Below are 24,050 nucleotides of genomic sequence, written 5' to 3' on the forward strand. Positions count from 1 at the left end.
ATGGCTGTATCAGAGTCAACTGGGACTCTCCACTGCATTGTTTATATTTGGCTTCACCAGAACGGGAGCCAAAAAGTGTCAGGGCTCCTACAGTGAGTGCTCCATTGACCAAAGAAGCAGCATAAGCTTTCTTGACCTAGCCTCGGAAGTCACATACAATCACTTCTGTAATCTGTTGGTTGAAGTAATCACAAGCCTTCCTCGGTTCAAAGGTATGGGACCTAGATTTCCCCTCTTCTTGATGGGAAGACTGTCAAAGGATTTATAACTGTATTAAAAACAGCTACTTCTGTTGGCATAAAGGTTTACAAATAGAGCAATGGATCAGACTAGAGAATTTAGAAATAAAGCTTAGGTATGAAATGACGCACTGCTGTTTTTACTATACAGGGTAGGCAAAATAGGTTTACAGTCGTTAAGTACATGAAATACGAGTTAATAAAAGCTCTTGTAATAATCATAACCTGAATGTCTTTTTCCATATGAACAACTGTAAACCTACTTTTGCCCACCCCTCCGTACAAATGAAGTATATTAATATATTGTTCAAATTAATGGTATGTTTTAACTTAGAGGGAAATGTTTGCTAATAAGTGAGTCTGGCATTACTGGCTAGTCTGGAGGTGTACAAATTTTAGATCCCTACCTCACAACATAAACTGAAATTAATTCTATATTACTGTAAGAGTTTGGAGATTGAGAGACTCAATGATGGTGACTTTAACTTTTTTACATATAGTCTTATTATCACAACTATATTACTTTGGTTAAAAAGTGATTGAATCTGAAAGAATAGATTGGGACACAAGAAGATGGAATTAGTAGATAGTAGCATACACTCAGTAGCATCACTTATACAAAATATGTATAAGTATGATGACTTATACATATTTTTTATTCTCTTGATCACAGGCAAAGCTGTTTTCTTGGCTCGAGATAAGCATCATTTGGCTGATCTGAGCCATCTTATTCGCCATGAAGCTCCATACCTGTTCCAGAAGTATGTGAAGGAGTCTCATGGACGGGATGTGCGTGTCATTGTTGTGGGAGGCCGTGTGGTTGGCACCATGTTACGTTGTTCAACAGACGGGAGGATGCAAAGCAACTGCTCACTAGGTAAAAATGATGCAGGTGTCTTTCGAGTATATTAGGTAATATTGCAACTTGTCCAATGAGTATGTATAGAGCTACAGGTTTTTACTCAGTAAGTTGAAAAAAAACACTATCTTTCACATGTCAATATGATAGACTTATCAATATAATTGGTATACTTGTGAGGGTTTTTTTTTAGTAATGAAACTGGATTTCTCGGAATTATTAATTTATTTTCACCTAAGCTCAATTCACATGTGTATGAAATGTCTTACTAAAGATTCCTTTTTTGTTGATATTTTGTGTATAATTGGAGTTCATTTAAAGTAGCTGTATTATAACTTACTTTATCCATTGGTCAAAAAAAGATTGCTGATTTTGGTTTATCTAAATGTGTATTTTCTGAGATTCCTTATTGTTGCAGTGCCTTAGAGCTTAGTCTGGGTTTTCTCTGTTATTTTACTTTCTTAGTAATTTTACCTAGCTCATGGCTTCAAATACCATCTATATGTTATTATTTTCAGATTTCTCTCTCCAGTTTAGGCTTTCTCCATGAACTCCAGGCACATGTAAATAACTGCCTACTTAAGATCTCCATGTTGATGTCCAGTAGACATTTTAGTTTAACATGTGCAGAAGCAAACTGCTGATCTAATTCCCCCTCCCAGTGGGCTCCAACCCACGGTTTTGTCCTTCTCATTTAATGGCAGTTCTACCTTTCTAGTTTAGACCAGTATCCTTAGAGTTGTCCTTGCTCCCTCCCTGTTCCCTTTTTCTATTTTCCAAACGAATATTTGGTTATTCCAGCAGTCTTTATTAAATAGTCTATTTATTACAGATTTATAATGTCACCTTTTTTAAATGGCATTTCTAATTTTATTGTGAAGCTATCTTTTTAATGTATTGAATTTCCATATATGTGTTGGTTTATTTAAGGGCCCTCTTGTCTGTTGTACTATTTTTTCCCTGTGTGAATATCAATCTTAGTTCCTCTGGTGTTATGCCTAGATATCTGATAGAGCAGATAGAATAGATAAAGAGCTCTTTATCTTATTCTCCAGAATTGAGTGCCCTCATTATTCTATCCCCAGAGAGGCCTTATTATGATAAATATTCTCCCATATACTAGTTCTAATTCCATTCCCTCAGATACTAGCAAATATGAAGACTTCACCTACATTCAGTCAGCTCCCTTAAGCCCCGGAGTCCTTTTGCCTGAGGAATGGCAGATAGATGGGAGTAGGGACTGTAGAGGAAGAGAGCCATGGTCAGGTCCCCTTGTTCCCAGATTCTCTCATATCCTATCCTCTATGCATATTTTGTGTCTCTGTTATTTTTGTCATAATTTTATTTATGCAAAGTTCCTTCTACTTGGTCTGTATTATTTCAAGTAAGGCAGGCTTCAGTGAAAATTAAATGTCTTCTTCAGAATAAATAGCATATTGAAAAAGTACAAGCTCATGAGTTCTTTGAGAAGCTGGCTTGGAAGGTAATTTCCTAATGAAGGAAACTTAGACTTTGAAGTCCCAAATTTAGCATGGGTGATTCAGTGGTGGAAATCATGCCTGCCAAAGCCCAGTTTTACAGTAGAGTAGCATTGTCTTCACTACTGATTTATAAGAAAGGGTTAGCCTTCTAGGCCAGCTTTAGTTTTATCCTAGAAATTTATCATTTTGATAACGACTTTTTTTTTTTTTTTTTTGCCAGGTGGTGTGGGGATGATGTGCTCATTGAGTGAACAAGGGAAGCAGCTAGCTATCCAGGTGTCTAATATCCTGGGGATGGATGTATGTGGCATTGACCTGTTGATGAAAGATGACGGCTCCTTCTGTGTCTGCGAGGCCAATGCAAATGTAGGTTTCATCGCCTTTGATAAGGCTTGTAATCTAGATGTAGCTGGTATCATAGCGGACTATGCCGCCTCCCTTCTGCCCTCTGGCCGGCTCACCCGGCGTATGTCCCTGCTCTCTGTGGTGTCCACGGCCAGTGAGACCAGTGAGCCGGAGCTGGGTCCCCCAGCCAGCACTGCTGTTGACAACATGAGCGCAAGTTCCAGCTCTGTTGACAGCGACCCTGAAAGCAGCACCGAGCGAGAACTGCTCACCAAGCTCCCAGGGGGCCTATTCAACATGAACCAGCTGCTAGCCAATGAAATTGAACTCCTGGTGGAGTGACTCCACTGGTAAATAATTAACCAACAAAACCCTTGTAAAACTTTCTTTTTCTTTTTTTTTTCTTTATTATTTTTAACCAACTTGCAATGCTGTTCATGGAATATGCTCAGGAAGGTGAGACAAAAATGAGTATGATTAGTTAGAAAAAAAGAAGAGGGAGATAGCTTCTGTTAAGATGTTATTGACTTTCATTTAAAATTATACACAGAAGCTAGGCACAAGAGGTGAGCTACAGAAAAATGTCAGGTTCTCATAGTTACCCTTTATTTACTCAAAAATGTGTGTGCTCTCAGGCCATAATGAACATACAGAATTTTTTCATGGTTCCTTGCTTTTGTTTTTGTCCAGTTGGTACAAATTTCAGAGTAGCATAACTACATTGTGCAGCAAAGATTTATAATGGGGTGAGGAAAACATCTATCTAAATTATAGAATTTTTTTCTACAAATCTGAAAACTTTACCTTTAACGTATTAACTAGCAGCTTTATATATAGTTTATGAAGTCTTGAGGGGCTCTTACTGGGATTAATTATTTCTGTTTTTAGTTTTTCCTTTAATTTGGGTGGGAGGGCATTGTGAATATGACCCAATAAAGGTTTTTTTTTTTTAATGACAAAAGTGGCATGTTTGCATGATAAAGGGAAATGAACAGTATTGCAATGTGTGGTACACAGAATAACATTTACTCCAATGTAGATAAAATTACACTAGTTTAAAATATGTGCATTGACTTGTATTTGTTAGTGTTTTGGTCTTTTTTGAAAAATATATGCTCTGTTAATGTTGCATTTTTTAAAACATGCTAGTCTAACATTCCCTGATCTATGCCTGCATCTTTAACAATGGCCAAAGTGAAAAAAATGGTACCCTTTTTTGTTAACAAGAAACTGACTTGAAATGTACAGTTAAAGCCTTTTTTTTTTTCCTTCCCCATTTTTCTTCTGGTGGTTGGGCATTTAGAGAATAAGGACAAGGGAAAACACTTTTCAGGGGCACATCAATGGCCTTTGAGTTCTTCAGCATAAGCTGCAGTGATTTCTAATCCCAGCATTACATATTTGCATTTTTCACATTTTAAGAGGGAGTAAATATGTGTATGTGTGTGTGTGTGTGTGTGCACGCAAGCATGTGTATGTGTTTTGCCTTTTGTTTACACCAGCCGATCAAAAAGGGTAGATTCTAGAAAATGGAGCATGATGGGATACACATTTTTTTACTTTAACCAAACAGATTAGTTGCTTTCATAATTATTCTCCACTGGGATAGAGGTATTCACCTGAAGACATAAGGAAAATAGATGCTTCTTAGGCCTTTTTTTGTGTGTATGTTGTTTGTTTTTTTTTTTCTGTTTCTAGACTGTTCATTGTATGATTTATTCAAGCCATGTGTTTTCTCCTATTACACATAGGTTTTAGGGCGGGTTAGACGGGGCATTTTTGTTTGGGGACTTGGCAATATCGAGTCTCTTATAGCCCTACTTGGTAGCCTTCAATACTTTCCACCATTTATATTCCTTTACTTTCTGGATTTATAAAAAGCCCCCAAACTGCGTATAAGATGAGCCTTTACAGCATGGTTAATGATCCCAGTGATGGTTTAGAAGGTGTATTAAGAAATGGAGATGCTCCAGAGCTCAATGTAATTTTTTTTTTAAACAGCAAGTTCCATCTCCCTACAATCCTCTGAAACTTTTACCCAAGTCCTTTCTAGCCTTTCCAGTGCTTTTTTTCCTTCAGATGGACCTTAAACTTAATTTCTCGGACACTGCTAGAGAGACTTCGAGGCAATAATAAAAGCTCAGTATTAACCAAACAGAGGTTTGATCATGCTTACTTGTACAGTTTTCCCCCTGTTTTAAAGGAATGCAATAAAATTTGTTTTTTCCCCATAGAATTAAATAATATTAAATTGAGTGAAAGGTTGATTGTTGACAAATAGAATAGTACTTCTGTGCAGTGTTTCATTTCACCTGAGAAAAAGATACATAAGAGGAGTTTCTGATTTATTTTAGGATATTTTAATCTCATTTAAAAGAATTTCACTTGCACAGGGTTATTGTGGGATTTACATACATAAGTACCTGTGACTCATTAATAGAAAGAAAGACTTGGTACTTTACTCATTGAATGACCATACTTTGGAGGATGTATATAATATTTGGGATAGAGAAATAAATGAGGGAGAAAGAACTGCTTAACTAAATCATCATTTATATGTTTCTGTAGGGACCATCTGGTTGCCTCCTAAATTATGTTACATATACTTTGAATAGTTACATATCACATGTATATAGATAAATGATTTTGGAAACACAAATAGAAACTTCTGTATTTGATGAAGAACTCAAGGTTTGTGTTGGGTGGGATAGGCACCAGGAAGGATGTAGGTAGCCTTTTAAAATTTTTACCAAATTAACCAGTTATGTTATAAGAAATATCAGATTATTTCACCATTAGTTTTATTCACTATGCAACTTGTGTGCATTTACATTATATTAAAACACAGCGTTACCAGACAATTTCTGGATCATACACTCAAGTGTTAGAATGAGAAGGGAAGATATGGTCATCTTAGACTAAAAACATGAATATCTGCTGGAATTCCTTCAAAAATTAAGGTAAATAATATGAATAAATTGTTCTGGAAGAACCCAAATAAAACAGTCCAGATATTTAAGTGAAAGTTAAATCTATTTTCATATTGTTTAATAACTTCTGTTTAATCTTTATTGCTATTATGAGAGGTAAAATGTGTTAAATATATAAGCATTATCATGCCAAAATTCGAATTATTGTAAAATTATTGTGTATTGTTAAAATTGTAATTCTGAATTGTATTTCAAAAATAATTCTTTCTGATACTGTTTTTATGTCACCCATAATGAAAACTGGACTATATTTATACACGCACACACACACACACACACACACACACACAAATATGAACTGTTCCATTTAAAATTTGCTTTTTTTGGGTGCCTATAATTGATTGGTCATTTCTGCTGGCTTTTACTCCACTGAACTTTAAAATCTTTCTGTATATGTTATCAATAAGAGATGTCGTGGAACATTGTAAAAATCCATCAAGAGACTTGCTTTCATCAAGCACTTTATCAGACTTCTGAGAAGTTATCGAAGGCACTGAAAGATAATTGACTTGCAAAATCATCTCTTCTTTTTCTCAAGAAGAAAATGGAAAAACAAATTCTCTTCGTTCAGTGAATCCCCAGTTTGGGGCCTGGGGAGCCTAGAGACCTTGTGAAATCCAATCTTGTGTTATTTTCTCCTGGCTCACTCTTTTTGAGAAGGTTAATGGGCTATATGGCTGGTGAGACACGATCCCCTCCTAAGAAAATGTAGGTGCTCAGACAGGTAACCTCTGCTGCTACTGTTTTTATTTGTTTGTTTGTTTGTTTAATTTCATTTAAAATTTGTTTTTGTTGTACTAGGATATTTTAAATGTATTATTGCAGGATTTTTAATCAGGCTTATTGCTTTTTTTTTTTTTTCTTTAAAAAAACCAAAGTTCTATTTAAGATACATTTAGGCGCCTTTGAAGCTTGGATTTTGGAATGTTTCAGTAGTGGACAGAAATCTGCTGTTGGAATCTTCTAGTCTTACAGGTTTAATTTGAAGTTTTAAGTTTTGTTTTGAATTTTTGTGTGGTATTTTATTTCATTTTATACCAGTGCCATTTTGCCATGATGTTTTGGGGTGGCTGCCTAACTCTAGTGAAAATTTCTATTAATGAAAAGTTTGGTGTTTCAAATTCCTTAATGTTTTGCATTTTTAAAATTGTTTTTAAAGATATATTCTAACTGCTTTTACTGTTACTGTTCTTTGCCAGCCTTTTCAGGAGCCAAAAAAACAAAAACAAACAAACAAACAAATACCCAGAGAAAAAACTTTCCTTCTTCCCCCTTCCTGATGATGAGTGAGAAGTATTGAGAACTTTTGGGGTCAGTGCCCTTCTAAACTCCCCTTCCCCCAATAATGCAGCTGTATAATGAATGGTAAATGCAGCGGTTTGGATTCAGGCACAGCCCCGGCCTGTTTGCAGGTAATTTGACTCTTTATCCTTTCTTTCCATCACAAGGCTAACTTTATTTTCTTTTTTAAAAAATTTCTTTACATACCATAAGGTAACCATGGGTTTGTAATAGCTCTCATAAAAAAAAATAACTGTAGTTAGCAAATAATTTGATTAAAGAACATTTGGGGATAAAGTTTGAATTGGTTGGGATGAATTCAGGAGTTTCATCGGGTATGTGCTTAAACATGTAGATAACTCCATTCCTTGCATATATGTCTATAATTAAGTATTTCAGAGTGTGACTTTTTGGTTTTGTTTTTGTTTTGGGTTTGTTTGTTTCTTCCATTGTGCTACTCTGGCTTAAGCTTTTTCAGGGGTTGGTGTTCCGAGTACACAGTGAGCTCACAGTATAAAGACATCAATTAGGAGTTGACAGGTATGGAAAACTAGAGTTTTAAAAAGGTAAAATTAGGTTCTAGGTTATATTTATATATATGGTAACTCACGATAGCATTTAGTTGACTTGGGTGTACACCTTCTATGACATCATAAAAGTGTAAGGGAATGATGAGACAAGAAAGCATTTTGGTTATTTTAAGAGCAGCATGATCTCAGAACTAATTATTTTAACATTTGAGACACGAGTGCTAACAGAAATAGATGTAAATAGTTTGAGATTATCATAAAATAATAGTTCAGACATGAAAAAATTAGAGGTTTGAACAGATTAGAAGGCATTTCCGCAGCATAAAATTGTTAAACAGATTAACAAAGGCCATTAAGTTAGTGGCAGGAACAGGAATGCAACTTGTCCATTATAATAGTCTTCCTGTTTCTTAATATGCTATCCCCTCCTCTGTAATTAATTACCCTTTCCTCCTTTTTCATGGCCTTCCTGAAGTTTTAGCTATGATACGAGTTATCATTTTGGAAGATAATCCTCTTTCTGATAGGTAGAATTTTAATGACGATGATCAGGACCATTTCAGGATATACTTCTTCATAATTTTATCCTGTGGCTTTAGATGTCCTATCCAAAGAGACTGTAAGTCCAATAAATCACTAGTTAGTGAGTAGGAAATCCTGGCTTACAATGTTATTTCTATAGTTGAAGGCATAAAATAAACCCGTTTTGTGCTTTATTTCATTCCTATAAGATAAAAACAGAAACTTCCCTAAGCATTTTAAGACATTTATCTGTTGAACAGAAATTTAATAACAAAGGAATCCCACCTCCATTCCTATAGGAATTCAGTTTGTATACTGAAAAAGGCTTGTACAGGAGAATCTTATTCCCTTGTTGATAAGAATGACCAGCTTTAGGACGTATAGACTGCACGGGACACAGAATTTAGCACCCTCCATTCTGCTGCCCCCGAGAAGAACACTGACTTGATAAGAATGGTCTTGATTGTAGATGGTATCATAATCACTTAGTAGGTGGGCCTTATATAGCATATATACCTGGCTGCTATTGTGGGGCTTGGGAACATGAGGGGTGGGGTGAATTGTTGTTGTTTTAGGTTTCAGTCAGACAGACATCCCTGTGCCCCAGTTCCCAGAAGCACAGCAGGCCTCTAGGATCATCCGTGGGAACGGCGCAGTCCTGACATCACCAACTCGCCTGCTCAGGCTCATCCCATATACAGAGGTCAAAGGGTGGGGTTTGAGATGGGGGAAGGAATAAGAAAGTAGAAGCAATGTCACTGCAGTGCCACTGTTGACTGGCCTTTGGTGCTTATGTCAGTGTTTCTTTTATTTTTTAAGTTGGCAAAACTGTACATATTTTTATTTTGGAGTAAAGGTGTAGTGGGAGGGTGGAACAAAAACAAGCCCTTACTATTATTACTAGTTCAGTATTGGATACTGTTCTTTAGTAACGAATACAGAGTAAATTTGAAACCTAGACCTCCAATGACAAAGAGCATGGGAATAGAAATGAATTTCAGGATTTTAACAAGCAAAACATTAATGTGGTGTTAATTTCTAGTTCTATAACTGCTGTTACATTTGTCATTCCTGTTATGCTTTTTTGCCCTAATTCTTTTATGTATGTGTACAGTTTGAGGAAATGTGCATTTGTGGTCAGTTCTTTTTAAAGGATTTAATAAATTTATTACTATTTTGCAAAAAGTATACCCAATGCTTGTATGGGCATACAAATGCTACCCTATTTTAAATGTAGGTGGCGTGTGTGTTCGTGTATTAATGTATTCAGAGCCATTGGGCAATAAGCAGTCCAGAACATTGAAAACTCAAGCAGGTAAAGCACCTAACACCCTTAGTTTTTAGAATTACTTTAAAAAACTTTATTGCTGCATCTTCCACAATTCTTTTGTTCGTCTCTGAACATAAAATTTGCAGGAATTGTAGGACTACCTAGTTAAAATTTAAGTTGTGCATTTATTCATAAGATTATAGGGATAAGTGAGGAAGGAAAGTATAATGAAAAAGAAACGGCTCCTTGAGATAGCAACTGTTGAGTGTCTAAATCTTTGCACCTTCTTTTTTCTTTCCCAGCTTAGCATGAACATTGTTCATACATTGTTTGATTTTCATTGATCGGGATTTTTGTTGTCTTGGATTTGGACAGGGTGGCCTTGGGGAAACAGTGGGAAGTTTATGTACATGTGAAAAATAAAATTTTAAATAAAAGAATTTTTCTGTTTAATGTGAATAGTAAGCAAGAACTTTTTCTGTATACCTTCTGCTGCAGCAGGGAGATAAACTGGTAGGTGGCAGCAGAAGAAGGAATTCTTCAGAGTGATGGCTACTGACAAAATCTGCATAAAAGAGGTAGAGCATGTCAGACCAAGTGAAGTAAAGGTGGCAAAAAGTGGAAAAAGGATGGAGATTTCTAGATGTGACTTTAAATGGTAAGTTATTTTCAATTAAGAATGTGTTTTCAGTGCCAGTGTTACATAAATCGCTGTGACATGTAATCATAAATGCTAGTAGGTCCTTGCCTTAGGGTGAATTTCTTCTAACTACTGAACTTTGAAAAGAAATTAGCTATATGTAAAATTAGGGATTATCTTCAGTAAATTGATATATATGAATATGCGAACCTTTCAGCTTTATTGAATATAATTGACAGATTTTTTTTTTAGAGGGGGAAGGAAGGGAAAAAGAGGGAGAGAAACACTGATGTGAGAGAAGCATTGATCAGTTGCCCCTTATATGCACCCTGACCAGGGACCGAACCCACAACCTAGGTACGTGCCTTGACCAGGAGTCAAACCCATGACTTTTCTGTTTATGGGACAGTACTCCAACCAAGTGAACCACACTGGCCAGGGCAAGAAGTTATTATTTAAATGAAAAAAAAAAAAGGAATCCTAAGCCTTATTTATACCTGTAGTAACAGATTGAGCTACTGGTCTACAAAAGCCATGAAAGTCTAGAATTTCAAAGCCAAAAAGCTCATAGTTCATATATTACAATGCTGAATTTGCTGTTAAGGAAACTGAAATTCAGAGAAGTTAGTAACTTACAGAGATTAGAGACCAGCAGTAGGACACAAGTCTCCTAACTGCCAGTGCAGTTCTTTTTGCATTCTATGCTAAGCATCCTTCAAAATCTACTATAGTCACTGAACCAAGTGTTCTGCAGTTAGATCGATAATGTCACAAAGAAAGTTGTCACTATTTTTGCTTGTGGTTGTTATTTAATAGAGGGTTAATAGAGGGTGAGCAGGTTTCAAGTAAGTGATGTTAAGGAAAGCTTTAAGTAGCCATTTTAGAAATTGTTAAAAGCCCTGGCCAGGTAGCTCAGTTGGTTAGAGCATCCCCAATATGCTAAGGTTGCAGGTTTGATTCCCAGTCAGGGTATATAACAAAAATCAACCAATGAATGCATAAATAAGTGGAACAATAAATCTCTCCCTCTCTTTCTGTGTCTGTCTCTCAAATCAATAAATAAAATTAAGCCTTGACTGGTGTGGTTCACTTGGTTAGGCAGTGTCCTGCAAAGCAAAAGGTTGCTGGTTCGATTCCTAGTCAGGACATATGCCTGGGTTGCCAGTTCAGTCCCAGTCAGGGAGTGTGTAAGAGGCAACTGATTGATGTTTCTTTCTTACATTGATGTCTCTCTCCATCTCTTTCTCCCTCTCTCTAAAAATAAATAAATCTCTTAAATGAGTAAAATTTAAAAAACAAAAAAAGGAGGAATTGTGAGAGGTTTTGCTTACCTTAGTTTAGTCATTTATTCAAAGCCAAGAAATCAAGAGAAGGTTGAAACTTGGAAGAGGGGCAGTGGAAGAATTAGGAAAGATCACCAAAAGCAAAGATGTGTTATTAGAGGCCAAGGTTAAGGTTGTGTGCACTCTTATATCCCCAGTTACCATGTTGTACAGGTGGGAGCTGGACAGTGAAGGTGGATAGAAAAAAAATGATTCATTTAAATACGGTGTTGAAGTAGAGCTCAGTAGATTCCCTGGCCTGCCAGAGAGATGACCAGGTGGGTCTTAGAGCAAATTAACCCCGAAACATCACTGGAAGCAAAAATGACAAAACTGAAGCTGTCCTACATGAGGCACATTCTGGGGAGGCAGGGTTCTTCGGAAAAGAAAATAATGCCCTGCCCAGTGTGGTTCGGTTGTTTGAACATTGTCCTTCAAAGTGAAAGGTCGCTTGGTTCAGTTCCCAATCAGCACACGCCAGGGTTGCAGGTTAGGTCCTTGTTTAGGGTGTATGTGAGGCCAGCAATCAATATTTCTCTCTCTCATTGGTGTATCTCTCCTTCTCTTCCTCCCTCCCTTTCCTTCTCTCTATAAAAATAAATAGAATCTTTTTTTTTTTTTTAAGGAAAGAAAATAATGCTGGGAAAATAGAAGGCAGCAGGAAAAGAGGAAGACCAAATATGAGATGGATTAACTCCACTAAAAAAGCTGTAGGTGTTGAGTTTGAAGGAGGTGAAGAGGTCTGTTGAGGACAGGACATTGTGGACATCACTCATTTCATAGGATCGCCAAGAGTCAGAAGTGGCTCAGTGGCACATGACACACATGGAGTTAATGAGTACACCGTTTACAGGGTTTGATACTAAAACATGTCCCTCATTAAAACAAGATACGGGGAAGTGTTTAGGTGTTTTTTGCAGTTTCTGGTCAAAGGGAGAAGGGAAATAGATTCCTCGGTCTAGAACATCATTAATCCTCCATCTCTCCTCTTGGCTATCTTCTATTTTCCCGTTCTGGGAAATGAATCATTCTACAACAAAATAAAGCTTTATAATGTTCTGACATTTCTATTTTTCTTGCAGATTTTTAGGCTAACAGTGGGGGAATTGGATAGTTAAGTGGGTTGATTGTGTATACTGGGAATGATAGGATGAATAGTAACATGAAGCTAGAATAACATCATTGTCTAAATATATGGTGAATTTTGAATCTTTTTAAATCATGTAAAAAGTCACTATTTAAAAAAATTTTTATTCTCATGCTAAGTGACATTAGCTGAAACATAAGACTACACAGCCTCAGTTAATAGTTAGAATTTCTGAAATTTTTAAGTTTTGTCTAAATTGTAAATTTTAGTTAGTACCTGTAGAGATGTCAGTGCTTTAGATATAAAGGATAATCAATATGAATCTTAATTTGAACCAAAATTTATTGTTTGCTGTATTATTAATTGAAAATGTAGCCTAGAGCACTAGAGCATTTGTTATCATTGTGTTTGTTTTGGCATTTTGGTTCTATAATACTGTTTTGTGGTTTGCTTTATGTAATGTACAATAAATGTTCTTAACTCAGTGTTTTCCTCTTGGTACAGTTTTCCTGATTAAAGCAAAACACAGTTGTATATAATGTGGGATTGTAAAGGAGTAATAGTTCTGACATTTTTATATGATTGTATTTTTTTTAATCCTCATCTGAGGATATGTTTATTGATTTTAGAAAGAGAGGAAGGGAGAGAGAAAAAGAGAGGGAGAGAAACATCAATTGGTTGCTTCTCATACATGCCCCGATGGGGATTGAACCCGTGACACCTGTGCCCCGACAGGGAATTGAATCTGCATGGGACGATGCTCCAACCAATTTGGCAACCTGGCCAGGGCTGATTGTATTTTTACTTAGTTAAAAACAACTCAATTTTATTTACTATTTTATTTAGTTAAAAGGCATACCTCAGTATGCCTTTTCCAGCTGAGATCACCAAGGTGTAAAGTGTGGTAATAAAAAAATTGCTTGTGATTTTTTTTTGTGTGTGCGTGCAATCTAAACAATTTGTACTATTATCACATTAGTTAATCTTTTATCTTTTTTCCCCTCATTCTGACTATAAAGACTGTTTAAATTGGATTTAAGTGAGCTGTATATGTTTTTCCTCCCTAGGTTCTTTTGAAGTAAGCAGTGGTCCTTTTTGCTTATTACTTCATCCACAGAATGGACGAAGATAGATTTTACTGTTTTTTCAGAGGATATAAATACACAGAACAAAGAAGCAATAACTCTAACCTGTTGATTCATTGTGTTTTCTAAAATAAAAACACCAGAACTGGAAATGAAAGAGCATGGAGTATGATTTGGTTTTCTGGCAGCTATTTCTACTCACTTCATCTCATATGAATTTACTTCAGTCCATATGTCTACACTTGAAGTCTAACTCCATGTGTATCATTTTTTTATTCTTAACTTTTTGTAAGATGAAACTCCATTGGTTTTTTGATAGACTGATCTATATTCTAAAATTACCCCTTCCTTTGGCACATAGATGTATAGTACATGGATTTTATCTTGCCTCTTTCATCACATTTATCTGTTCATGCTGAATAATTGTTGGTCTTTTTTTTTTTTTTAAGTCTGAAGAAGTGCAGACTTTTATCTGTTTCATTTTGATAAGGCTCTGGCACACACTTGTCACAGCACCTCACACTATATTTTAATCTTGGAACTAGAGACCATGTATGACCTAGTATATTTGAAATGTTAGGGGATTGGATTCATACATTCGTGTATACATAGACAGCTCTAGTACTTGGAATAAAGAATGGGCTTTATAATCAAATATTGATATAATTCTAATTCCATCATGTACTGGTTATATGGCCTTTGTATAAAATCACCCTCTTCAAGACATTTGTAACAAATGGAAATAATTGTACCTACTTTCCTAGATTGATGTGTAAGAATAGCTATGCTATAATACATGTACTGTGCTTAGCACAGAATTGAGTATTTAATAAATACTAACTTCCCTTTAATCCTGTTCATTTTGATTATTGATCTATTTAAGATCTACGGAATCTTTTAATTTCAGAATCGGAGTCTATAAATCTTACTTTATTTCCTTTCAGTTTTCCAATTTAAGCTTCTTTCACAAGAGCTTGTGGTTGGAACATTGCATGTTTTGGGAGCCATTTCTTTTGATCTAGACTGATTCTTTATCTCCACGCTTTATTGGCTAAGAAATTTTATATAAGAAAAAAATATGTATCTCACTTTTTCTCCAGATTATTTTCCCTGTCAGCTCATAACAAAAATATTTTTTCTTGCTCCTAAATTAGAAGAATTAAGTAAGGAATGTGCATATTATGTACTATAAGGAATAATTTAGAATAGGATGACTTGTTTTCTGAAAAATGATTTGAGGTGATTTAACAGATGTATTAAAACAAATGGAGAAGATCAGAATGAAGCTAAAATAGAGGGAGAAAAATAAGATAAAACAGGGTTTTAAAATTATGCAAATGCATACAATTGGGTCCTGTACATTAGCTTAGAGTGGGACAATATTGTCAAAGAGCAGAATAGTATAATTAGGAAAATCCATGGTAACCTTATCACTGAGGAAAGTTTATTGCACAGGAAAAGCAGCACTTCCTGGCCCTGAAATGTCCTGCAGTGCAGATCAGTATCATACGAAGGTGCAGTCCAATAAAGGCAATTCAATAAGAAGTACTTTTTTTTTTCTTGTGTAGTTTATTGATGATATTACAGTTGTCCCACTTTTTTTCTACCTTTTATGCCCTTCTGCCCTGCAGCCTCCTTTCTCTAGCATTCCCCCTTAGTTGGTGTCCATGGTCGTATATATAAGTTCTTTGGTTTCTCTGTTTCCTATACTATTCTTTACCTCGCCCTATTTTGTGCCTACCAATTATGCATCTTACTCCTTGTACTTTTCCCCCACATTCTCTCCCTGCCCCCTCCCTGCTGATAACCCTCTATGTGATCTCTATTTCTGTGATTCTGTTGCTATTCTAGTTGCTTAGTTTGGTTTTTTTGTGTGTGTGTTTTTAGGTTCAGTTGTTGATAGTTGTGAGTTTGCTGTCATTTTATTATACATGTTTTTTATCTTCTTTTTTTTAGATAAGTCCCTTTAACATTTCATATAATAAGGGGTGGGTGATCATGAATTCCTTTAACTTTACCTTATCTGGGAAATACTTTATCTGCCCTTCCATTCTAAATGATAGCTTTGCTGGATAGAGTAATCTTGCATGTAGATCCTTGCTTTTCATGACTTGGAATACTTCTTTCCAGCCCCTTCTTGCCTGCAAGGTTTCTTTTGAGAAATCAGTTGACAGTTCTTACGGGAACTGTTCTGGTAGGTAACTGTTTACTTTTCTCTTGCTTCTTTTAAGATTCTCTCCTTATGTTTAATCTTGGGTAACTTAATTGTTATGTGTCTTAGTGTGTTTCTCCTTGGATCCAACTTGTTTGGAACTCTGAGCTTCCTGGACTTGCATGCCTAGTTCCTTTGCCTGACTGGGGAAGTTTTCCTTCATTATTTTTTCAAATAAGTTTTCAATTTCTTGCTCTTCCTCTTCTTCCGGCACCCTTGTGATTTAGACGTTGGAAATTAAAAGTTGTCCCAGAGAGTTGGCCCAAAGGCTGTGGGTTATTGTTAAGCTGTTAAAGTTGTCCCAGAAGTTCTTAAGCCTCTCCTCATTTTTTAAAATTCTTGTTTCTTCATTCTGTCCCAGTTGAATGTTTATTTCTTCCTTTTGTTCCAAATCATTGATTTGGCTCCCAGTTTCCTTACTTTCACTGTTGTTCCCTGTATATTTTTCTTCATTTCATTTTGTATGGCCTTCACTTCCTCCATTTGCAGCTATACTCAGTCATTTCTGTGAGTATCCTGATTTACCAGTGTTTCAAACTCTGCATCTGGTAGGTTGGCTATCTCCTTGTCACTTAGTTCTTTTTCTGGAGTTTTGGTCTGTAATTTGGACTATATTTCTTTGTCTTGGCACACCTGTTATGTTGTAAGGGGTAGAGGCTTAGGTATTCCCCAAGGCAGGGCAGCCCACTTCCGTGCTTTGTGGTATCGTATGTGGGGAAGGGGTTAGAGGGGGAGCTATGCTGCTTGCTTAGCTCTCACCCCACTTTCAGTCACTTCCCTTGCCTCCCATAAGTCATGGTGTAGCCTGCAGTTCTTTGGCTATAAACCTGCACCGCATGTTACTGTACTGAGTATATAGGCAATTGTAACACAGTAGTATTTGTGTTTTGAAAACACATCTAAACATAGAAAAGGTATAAATACAATATAAAAGATAAAAACTTTTATACTTACATGGGACACTTACCATGAATAGAGCTTGCAGGACTGAAAGTTGCTTTGGAATAGCAAGTGGTGGGTGAAAATCTAGGACATTACACTGGTGTGGGCTTTGTAAACACTATACACTTAAGCTACACTAAATTTATAAGAAAAAATTTCTTAATAAATTTACCAGCTATTTTTTATTTTAGAAACGTATTTTTTCAACTTTGCAACTAATAGTTTAAACATTGTACAGCTATACAAAAATATTTTCTTCATATCCCATTTTATAAAAGTTTTTCTTTTTTTTTTTTTACTTTAAATTTTTTTGCTAGAAATGGAGACACCAACACATTAGCCTAGGTCTACACAGGGTCAGGGTCATCAATATCCCTGTCTTCTACTTCCACATCTTGTTTTACCAGGTCTTCAGGGGCAATAACATGCATGTGATAACAATGCCTTCTTCTGAATACCTCCTGAAGGACCTGTCTGAGGAGGTGTCACTCTTCAGAAGTGCGTCCGTGGTGGTTTGCTTGATTTGTTGCTTTTTTCATCATAGATTTGCTTGTGAACAGATAATGCACCGTGAACATTTCCATCTAGTAACAGAAACCTTTTGGTGTTGGGGTCCATGTTTTTAAACTTTGTATGGAGCTTGTTGAGGTCTGTGAAAGCTGCTAACCCTTTGCTGTGAATGTTTGAGATGGGGGGTGGTTCTGCAGGTTCCTTTTCTCACCTCTTGAGCTATGCATTCCTGCTCCAGTTCCAACAACTTATTACAGTTTTTCAAGAAACATCTCTAGAAGGTCCTCAATGTCATCCTTACAACGTGTGCCTGCCACCTCAGCCACAGCCTTGTTAGTTTTTGCAAAACTCCTCATCCTTGACTGATCTTTTGAAGTCATGGGTAAACCTCTTAGGTGTTGTCTTCCAGATGTCATTTATACACTCCTTGCTCACATCACCTCAAGCCCATGCAAGGTTCTTGATGCAGTCATAGATGGAATCCTTCCAGAATTGCATCAGATTCTTCTCAGGGTCTTCCTCAGTTACAGCAACAGTTTGGGATAAGGTGCCCCTTGTAGTTGGCCTTAAAAGCTTCTATTAACTTCTTGATCCATTTGTTGGGTCAACAAGGTGGTGGTTGGAGGAAGAAACAGAACTTTGATGTTGGGATGAAGATCACCAATAAAAAGATTCCTGGGAGCATTATCAATAATCAAAGTCTTAAAAGATGCTGTTCTCCAAATAGTGCTTCCCCATTTCACTGGCATAGCAATTCAAGAGGGCATCTTGGAAGAGGGTCTGGACCATCTAGGACTTAACTGCTCTTGTAGCACACTGGCAGTGCGTGCTTATGAATGTGCTTGAAGGCCCTGGGATTCTCACTGTCACAGCTCACAAAGGGTTTCAATTTGTAGTCTACAACATTGCCTCTATTATCTTGTCCTTAAATGCCTGGAAATCTGGCATTGACTTGGCCTCTTTGTGGATAAGAGTTCTTTCAGGCTTCTGTTTCGAGAATAAGGAGGTTTCATTCACATTGAAAATTTGCTCTGGAAAGTAATCTTACACAATGAGTTTAGAGTTTCCAAAAAGTCTTCAACTACATTCACCTCAGCACTCACTTTCACATTATATAATGAATGATGATTTTTGAATTGTTTAAACTGCCCAGAACTAGCACTGAATTAAATGTTGTAGTTGGGTCCAACCTTTTCTGTCAACATCGCAAGCAAACCTTTTGCTTTGGCTTTGATTGTCATAATGCTGAGGAGGGTGTTCTTGTGCTTGTTCTCTAAGCCAGGTAATCATAAGTTTTTCTATGTCTGACACAGGCCCTTGTCAAGTTCTTGTTAGTCTCAATGCATTTAAGGATCTGAAGCCAATCCTTTAACAGCTTCCATCAGTTTGTGCTTATTTTTCAAGATCTTAGTCACGATGGAGTGGGACATGTGTGACTGGCAAGCAGTAACCACTAATTTTTCCACTTTTGTGGTCCTTAAATCACTTAATTTTGTTCCAGGCCAGTCACTTGACATGGCCTGTGGTTATGGCAACATCAGCCGTGGACTTTCTATTCTACAATGTTAAGATGGCTGAATGTCACTAGGTGATAGGTATTTTTCATGTGCAGTCTGTCACTGACCGGATGATTGTTATGCAGCAGGTGAAGGTGGTGCATTATGTGATGTTCCATGGGATGTCCCGATTTCCTGTAATTTAGATTATATTGTCAAAAGTGTAAGGGTTAACATATCCCTAAAAAATTAATATTGTCCATCTTATGTGTATGTGAACTGTTTCCGGTCCTCATACTGATTGAAGTAGGGAAAAAATGACCAAATCAGTGATTGTGTTTTATGTATCTGAGACCTAGTACCCCTGCTGTGTGCAGTCTTTGGCTAAACATAGACCGGGAAGAGAGTGGCCTTGGTGTGAATACTGAAATGGATCCAAAAGAATGGCAGCTGAACACTGGCCAGCCAACTACATTTTTCACAGGTAGTTTAAGGAGAGGTCTGATTGGCAAACTTCTATGGCTGTCACAGTGCTCTTGGGGAACAAATAGTTCTGAAGGAGAAAATAAACTGGAAAGTAAAATACTCTCATATCCCTGCCCCTCCTCCTGAACTTAATCTATAGAAAGAATCATTGTCAACATTTTCTTGGATATTCTTTCAGAATTTCTAAATTCATTTATTACAAGCATGTCTTTTTTTCCATAACTCAATGGGACCATGATATAAACAGTGTTCCATAACTTCACAATATATCTTCAATAGCTTGCCATACAAGTAGGTATACTCTGACTTCAGTTTTTAAACTGCTACATAAAATTCTATTACTTGCTTCTGCCATAATTTATTATTTTGGCTTAGTTATACAAAATATTGCAGTATTCTTTCAATAAGCTTTCCCTCTGCTGAAATTTGTTTCTGTTAAGGCAACCAAAGAATTCTAATGCAAGAAACGAAACTCAGGACAATACTATAAGTTTTATTTGACAGATTTTCTTAGGATAACCAGTTGAAAACTATTTAACACTAATTGATCATTGCTGAAAACCATTTAACACAAATTGATCATTGCTGGAGTGTTAAGCCTTTGGGGGAGAAATCTGTACTAATGGTTAAAAAAATAGTACCTTGGAAAACTGGAGAAGCTTTCTATAGTTATATCTAAAGTAAGTCCCAAAATATGGTTATGTGATTCATTATGAAAGGATAAGAATAACAGAGTTGATTAAAAATAATAATAGTAATAATGGCTTCCTTTCACAAGCCAGAAGTCTTGGGATGACTTGATTGGCACTGTATCTAATGGAGGATAAACTGGATTATAATAAGGATATGGTAAAATTAAAGAATTGCCAGATCTAATTAACATCTAGAGACTATAAAGTGCCAAGAAATAAAGTCATTTGTACCAGTTCAATAAAATCAATTGAGTATTTAAACACACTCGGGGAATATATTCAAAACACATAGTTGGTGTGAGTAGGGTATGGAATCATAATGAAAACAAAGGGAAGGCTTCCAACCAGTTCAGTATTTCCAAAACAATTATCATGGTCTTTAATTTTATTTCAGTATCTACTCCACTCCATTTCTAAGTCTACAGGAAAATCCATTTGAGTGAAAACACAAGCCAGCATTAGCCAGTCAGAAACATTTAATCTGCATTGTTGGCACAGGTAATAAACATTTTATAAATTCAATTTATGTATAAGCAGACAAATTAGCATAATTCTAGACTGCTTGATGTAAGGTGTCTCTGCCAAAAAGCCTAATACATTATATATGGGGACTAGTCTGGGTTCAACAGACCTGACTTTTCATAATATAAATAATTTAAGTGCAGTATTCCCAGAGCAGAGTTACACAGAGTCCCCAAGTTCAGGGAGCTTGCAATGAAGTTGGCTCATAAGACCATTCAAGTCTATTATTTGCCAAGTAGTCTCTGATGACCCTAGCCTAATCATTTGACAAGAATCATATGCATATATAGTGAACAAAGTTAGGACAGTCTGAATTTTAGTTTTGAAACATACTAGCTCTGACATTGTGGGCAAGTTAACCTCTCTATGAACCTTTTTCTTTTAATCTGCAAAAGATGATCAAGACAGGTTTTTAGTGTTTTAATTTAAGAATGTTGTTAGTAGCATTTGGAACATAACTGATATTAATTAAATGGCTCTCCAAGTATTTATCCCCTCTGCACTGAAGGATCATAAAAGAACTAATTATAAGTGACATTCTTTGTCTTCCACTAGTATTAAAAAAAAAGTTGTGGACAATTAACTAATTTGCATAATATTAACAGTAAAAAGGCAACCCTGAGAGTGGAAGAACATTTTCAAGTCAAGTATCTGATAAGGTATTAATATCCAGAATATATTGAGAACTGCTAAAATTCAACAATAGAAAAACAACCCAATTAAAAGGGCAAAGAACTTGGATAGATATTTGTCCAAAAAAGATGTAGAAATGGCCAATAAGCACATGGGGAAATGCTCACTGTAACTAGTGACTAGGGAAATGCAAATCAAAACTACAATGAAATATCACCTCATACCCATTAGGATGACTAGTAAGTGCCAGGAAGATAGGTAATGTCTTAATATAGATAGAATTTCCCACAAGAAGATGTGGGAGTGGGTGGTTTTCTTAAAAAGTTACAGAAGAACAATGGAAGGAAATGAAACGATCGGGGAATATCAATACAGAAACAGTTTCTTGTTTTACTCAAGATAAAAATATTTGAAAGATTAAGTCATAGGTTTGAAGGAATTAAGTGACCTTCCAAAGTTCACATAGTCACAAAGCCAAAATAAAAACTAGCATTTTGTTGATAGTCACTGCTCTCAGAGAGTGGGTTTCAAGCTGGTAAAGAAATCGATTGGAATAGCTCTGGATACCCAGGAAGTGAGAATGAAGTATCTTCTATTAAGTGTTGTAGTAGGCAGAATCCTAAAACACCCACCAAGGTTCCCATCCCCTGGCGTGCATTTCCTGTATAGTTCCCTCTCCTTGAATGAGACCTATGAATATAATGGGATATCAGTCCTGTAATTAGGTTATGTAATATGACAAAGGTGAAAAGATTTTGCTGTTGTAATTAAGGCCCCTAATCAGTTGACTTTAAGTTCATCAAAAGGGAGATTATCCTTGGCGGGCTCTGCTTAATCACATGAACTGATTAGAACTAGAGGACAGAGAGGGCAGAGGATAGAGGGCAGAGACGGGAGGATTTAGAGATCTGGAGCTGCAGAGACACTGTTGGCCTTGAAGAAACAGTGCCACATGGCAAGGAGAAGAGTGGAGACGGCCACATGGAACCTGAGTTGAGGAACCTGAGCCTCAGATGAAATTGCAGCCTGGTGAGGCCTGGAGGAGACCTATGCCCAGACTACTGACACATGGAAACTGTGAGATAATAAGTATCTACCTGTTGTTTCAAACCACCTAACTTGGGGTTTTGTTATACGGCAATAGAAATGTAATACAATTCTTACAGCAAAACTATGTATATGAATTAAGTATATTTTGATTATGAAATATATTTAGTAATTATATGGTAAATACATATATTTTACATTTATAGTCACATGTATTTTATACTTTTACATAAGTAATATATTTTATACTATTAAAGTATTTATAATACACACACTCCGTATGTGGCAGGACTGGGCTGCCTTGCCTGAGGGATCCAGTAAACTGAATTTAGGGTAGTAGCACTGTGTAGTGGAAACAGCACAGGACTGAGAGACAGGAATTAGTATTTTGGCTGGCACAGCCAATAACTAATTGCACAATCCTAAATACTGTATTTGACCATGTATAGTGCACAGTTTTTGCCCAAGTTTTTGAGGGGAAAATAAGGGTGTGCATTATACCTGGGGAGCACTAATTACGTTATCTATACAAATGTTTTTAATTCTTATGCTTATGTGGTAGAAGTGTAACTCCATAAAGCAATAATGATATCTGTGTATTCAAAAATAAATTCTAAAATTCTAAAATTCCTTCATAATACAAAAAAGTATCTAAATATAAATAAATAAACGATTGAATTAAAGAATTAAAATGAAAGATTTTTTTTCCTGAAAGTTTGGGCCAAAAACACGGGTGCAGATTATACACGGCAAAATATGGTAAATCAGTTAATTGCCTGGGGCTTCAGTTCCTCATCTGGAAAAAGAAGAAATGAGATGGGGTTGATTCTGATGTTCCCACTAGCTTTAACCTGTATTAACCTTCCATTCTCTATGTAGGAGGTAGTTGAACCTGAAAGGGAAGATAAGCTTTCCAAAGTGGTGACAGTTAAGGATCAGGTCAGAAAAGATGAGGGAGGGATGAGGAGGATTAAGAGAATCTCACCCACGCTCTTTGAGCACGCCTGTGTCCCCTTTGCCTTAGGCATGTGCTTTACTTCGCTTCTGTCCTAAACTCGAAGGGTCCCAGTGAGATCCGCACTCAGGGGAGCAGTGGGCAGTGGCAGCTCACCTGGGCTTATCCCCCTGATACTCCCTCCAGGGGCCTGCCCTTTGCCTTACTACCCCAAGCTTTACTTTAATAAACTTACTCTCACTTTCACCTGGGGGGTTGGGGGAAGAGAGAAAGAATCTATGGGAGCAGAGTCAAAATCAAGAAAGAAGCATGTGTCTAAATGCAGCTGGGACATGAATTGTGAGAAACTTAACTTGCCAATCTTTGGCCACTGAACAGATCACTGGCAATAAATATCCTGTACTTTCTATATAACTTTCTGGTCCAAATGAGAACACCAAGATAACTTCAATACTCCTCTGAAAGCAAGAACATATTGCAGACCTTTTATAGGTACTGCATGCTGCTCTCAGCCCACAAACAGCTGCCAGGTTCAAAATGCAATGGCCCAGTTCAGAGCACTGCTCCCCCATCAGTGCCAGGAGAATCGGTATTGGCAGCTATTACAGAGGAAAAGGATGGAGGAACTGCCAGGTAGCCTTCCTAGTAAAGGCATATATTAAAAAAAAAAAAAGCAAACTGACATAATTGAAGCGGGTTGAGTCAAGGACATGTTGTTCTTAACGAGCTCTGAAGCTTTTCTGCTTCAAAGAACACAGTCTGTGGTTGAAGGCCTTGGGTTTCATTTGTGTTTTCTTCTGCATTTGCTTAGACTGGATAACTAATCCCTTCAATATCAAAGGCAGAAGTTTCTTTTTAATTCGCCAATTATATAGTTAGGTAAACAAAAGTACCTGTAGAAAAA

At 36.6% G+C, this 24,050-nt stretch overlaps 1 protein-coding gene across 16 annotated transcripts in view; it reads left to right on the forward strand.

Moving 5' to 3' along the window:
* The window catches only part of RIMKLB (ribosomal modification protein rimK like family member B), a 130,643-nt gene extending 116,141 nt beyond the window's left edge, over nucleotides 1-14,502 (forward strand). For 6 of the 16 annotated variants that reach the window (XM_053661685.1, XM_037167802.2, XM_037167801.2 and 3 more), the window contains 4 exons: nucleotides 913-1,116; nucleotides 2,800-9,562; nucleotides 10,016-10,175; nucleotides 13,634-14,502. In XM_053661685.1, the coding sequence (XP_053517660.1) occupies nucleotides 913-1,116; nucleotides 2,800-3,266 (671 nt within the window). In that variant the 3' untranslated portion in view covers nucleotides 3,267-9,562; nucleotides 10,016-10,175; nucleotides 13,634-14,502. Of the gene's footprint in view, nucleotides 1-912; nucleotides 1,117-2,799; nucleotides 9,564-10,015; nucleotides 10,176-12,104; nucleotides 12,190-13,633 lie in introns of those variants that run through there. The other 10 variants (XM_053661681.1, XM_053661682.1, XM_053661686.1 and 7 more) reach the window with 10 other exon arrangements.
* Nucleotides 14,503-24,050: the final 9,548 nt, after the last annotated feature.

This window comes from Artibeus jamaicensis, unplaced genomic scaffold (genome assembly GCF_021234435.1).
Source record: "Artibeus jamaicensis isolate MK-2021 breed Jamaican fruit bat unplaced genomic scaffold, CSHL_Jam_final contig_233, whole genome shotgun sequence".
NCBI classification, from domain to species: Eukaryota; Metazoa; Chordata; class Mammalia; order Chiroptera; family Phyllostomidae; genus Artibeus; species Artibeus jamaicensis.